Here is a 1,435-nt window from a genome sequence, read left to right on the forward strand (position 1 = left end):
CTGGACTGCCAATTGCAACTTTGGTATCATTTAACTTTGTTGCCTCAGAAGCATAAAAATGTTAACAATGTCCCAAGACAGGAATTAAGAAAATCAAGCCTCTTAAAAACCTCGTACTGGAAAGGAATTCAGTGCATCCCCCTTACAAAACAAAAAAAAACAAAATTGAGATGTCTGCCTCTTAACCTCAAAGTTGCAACCACATCTACTTGCCTCACCCTCTCTAAATCTACCTTCAGAAAAGAGTGCTGAAACAAAAACATATAAAGGAAAATAACAAATGGATACAATATTTTTAAAACAAGCTCTGGCTGGTTTATTAAAGAAAATTTTTACATGATTTACTTTTCACCAGTCTGTTCTGGCATGCTTCTAATGATATCAGAATCACCTGGATCAATGATAGCCAGTGTGCATACTCTATAATATTTTCCGCACGCTGTGCCCAATTCAATATTATTGCCACTGTAGTGATGGACACCAGTTTTGGCCAACATAGCATAGTATTCTATTTCAGATTTCCTCAAAGCTGGGCAGTTGTTGGCGAGGATGACTAGTTTCACTTTGCCTTGCCTGATCATCTTCAGAGTCTGCTTGTATCCCAGCACGTACTTTCCACTTTTCATAACGAGTTGGAGCCTAGAGTTGATAGACTCCAGAGACTTTTTCGTCTTCTTTGCGGCCACCATCTTCCTGCCTTAGGCGCGGGACGGCCCCAACCAAAAGCAGCCGGCAAGATGGCCAGGGAGTGAGAAAGGCTCTGTCTCAATTTTTATCATCTCTAAAATGGGCCTAATAAAAGTACTCAGCACAAAGGGTAGTTGTGAATAATTAAATCTTAGATAGATCAATGTCTGGTACATAGTGAGGTCCAAACATGTTTGTTGTTAATATTACAATTGTTATTATTGTCATTACGACCAATCTTAAGGGAATGGTTGTCGAAAGCAACTGAATACAAATGAGAGAGCAGTGACAGCTAAAACCCTTATCTTCCAAGAGATTTTTCATTAATCCTCCCTAATTACTTTAGATCACTATCATCTTTCATATATCTGAACCACCATGTTTTTATTGTACATAAACACAAGTGTGTACAGACTGTTATGCTTTTTGTTCTTTTTTTCATTTGTCTCATGAATTCCATTGCCATGAGATTTCTCCAAATTTATTATTTCCTTGAAGACTGGGCATTTTCTCATTTTCCCTTTGAAAACTTCGTATTTCTATCATATTGCCAAATAGAGAGCTACAGCACAAATTATATGCATAAATTCCCTGGAAATGAGTGAAAAGGAAAATAATTATGAACATTTTAATAATCACCATATATTTTCACATCATTAATTTTTGTTTAGTAATTAGAAAATTTAAGTATTGCATTAATAAAACTTCTTAATGGACAAATAAAGAATTTGGTCATTTTTTTCTTTAC

At 35.7% G+C, this 1,435-nt stretch overlaps 1 protein-coding gene across 1 annotated transcript; it reads right to left on the reverse strand.

Moving 5' to 3' along the window:
- Nucleotides 1-285: 285 nt before the first annotated feature.
- Nucleotides 286-742, reverse strand: LOC119511649 (60S ribosomal protein L30-like). The gene has a single exon (XM_037806161.1). The coding sequence runs from the start codon at nucleotides 687-689 to the stop codon at nucleotides 342-344; it is 348 nt and encodes a 115-aa protein (XP_037662089.1). The 5' UTR covers nucleotides 690-742; the 3' UTR covers nucleotides 286-341.
- Nucleotides 743-1,435: the final 693 nt, after the last annotated feature.

The sequence above is a fragment of the Choloepus didactylus genome, chromosome 16 (assembly GCF_015220235.1).
Source record: "Choloepus didactylus isolate mChoDid1 chromosome 16, mChoDid1.pri, whole genome shotgun sequence".
NCBI lineage: Eukaryota > Metazoa > Chordata > Mammalia > Pilosa > Megalonychidae > Choloepus > Choloepus didactylus.

What these genes read in the sequence shown, in the direction of transcription:
- LOC119511649 (XM_037806161.1), bottom strand. Translation starts at nt 689, where the DNA reads ATGGTGGCCGCAAAGAAGACGAAAAAGTCTCTGGAGTCTATCAACTCT.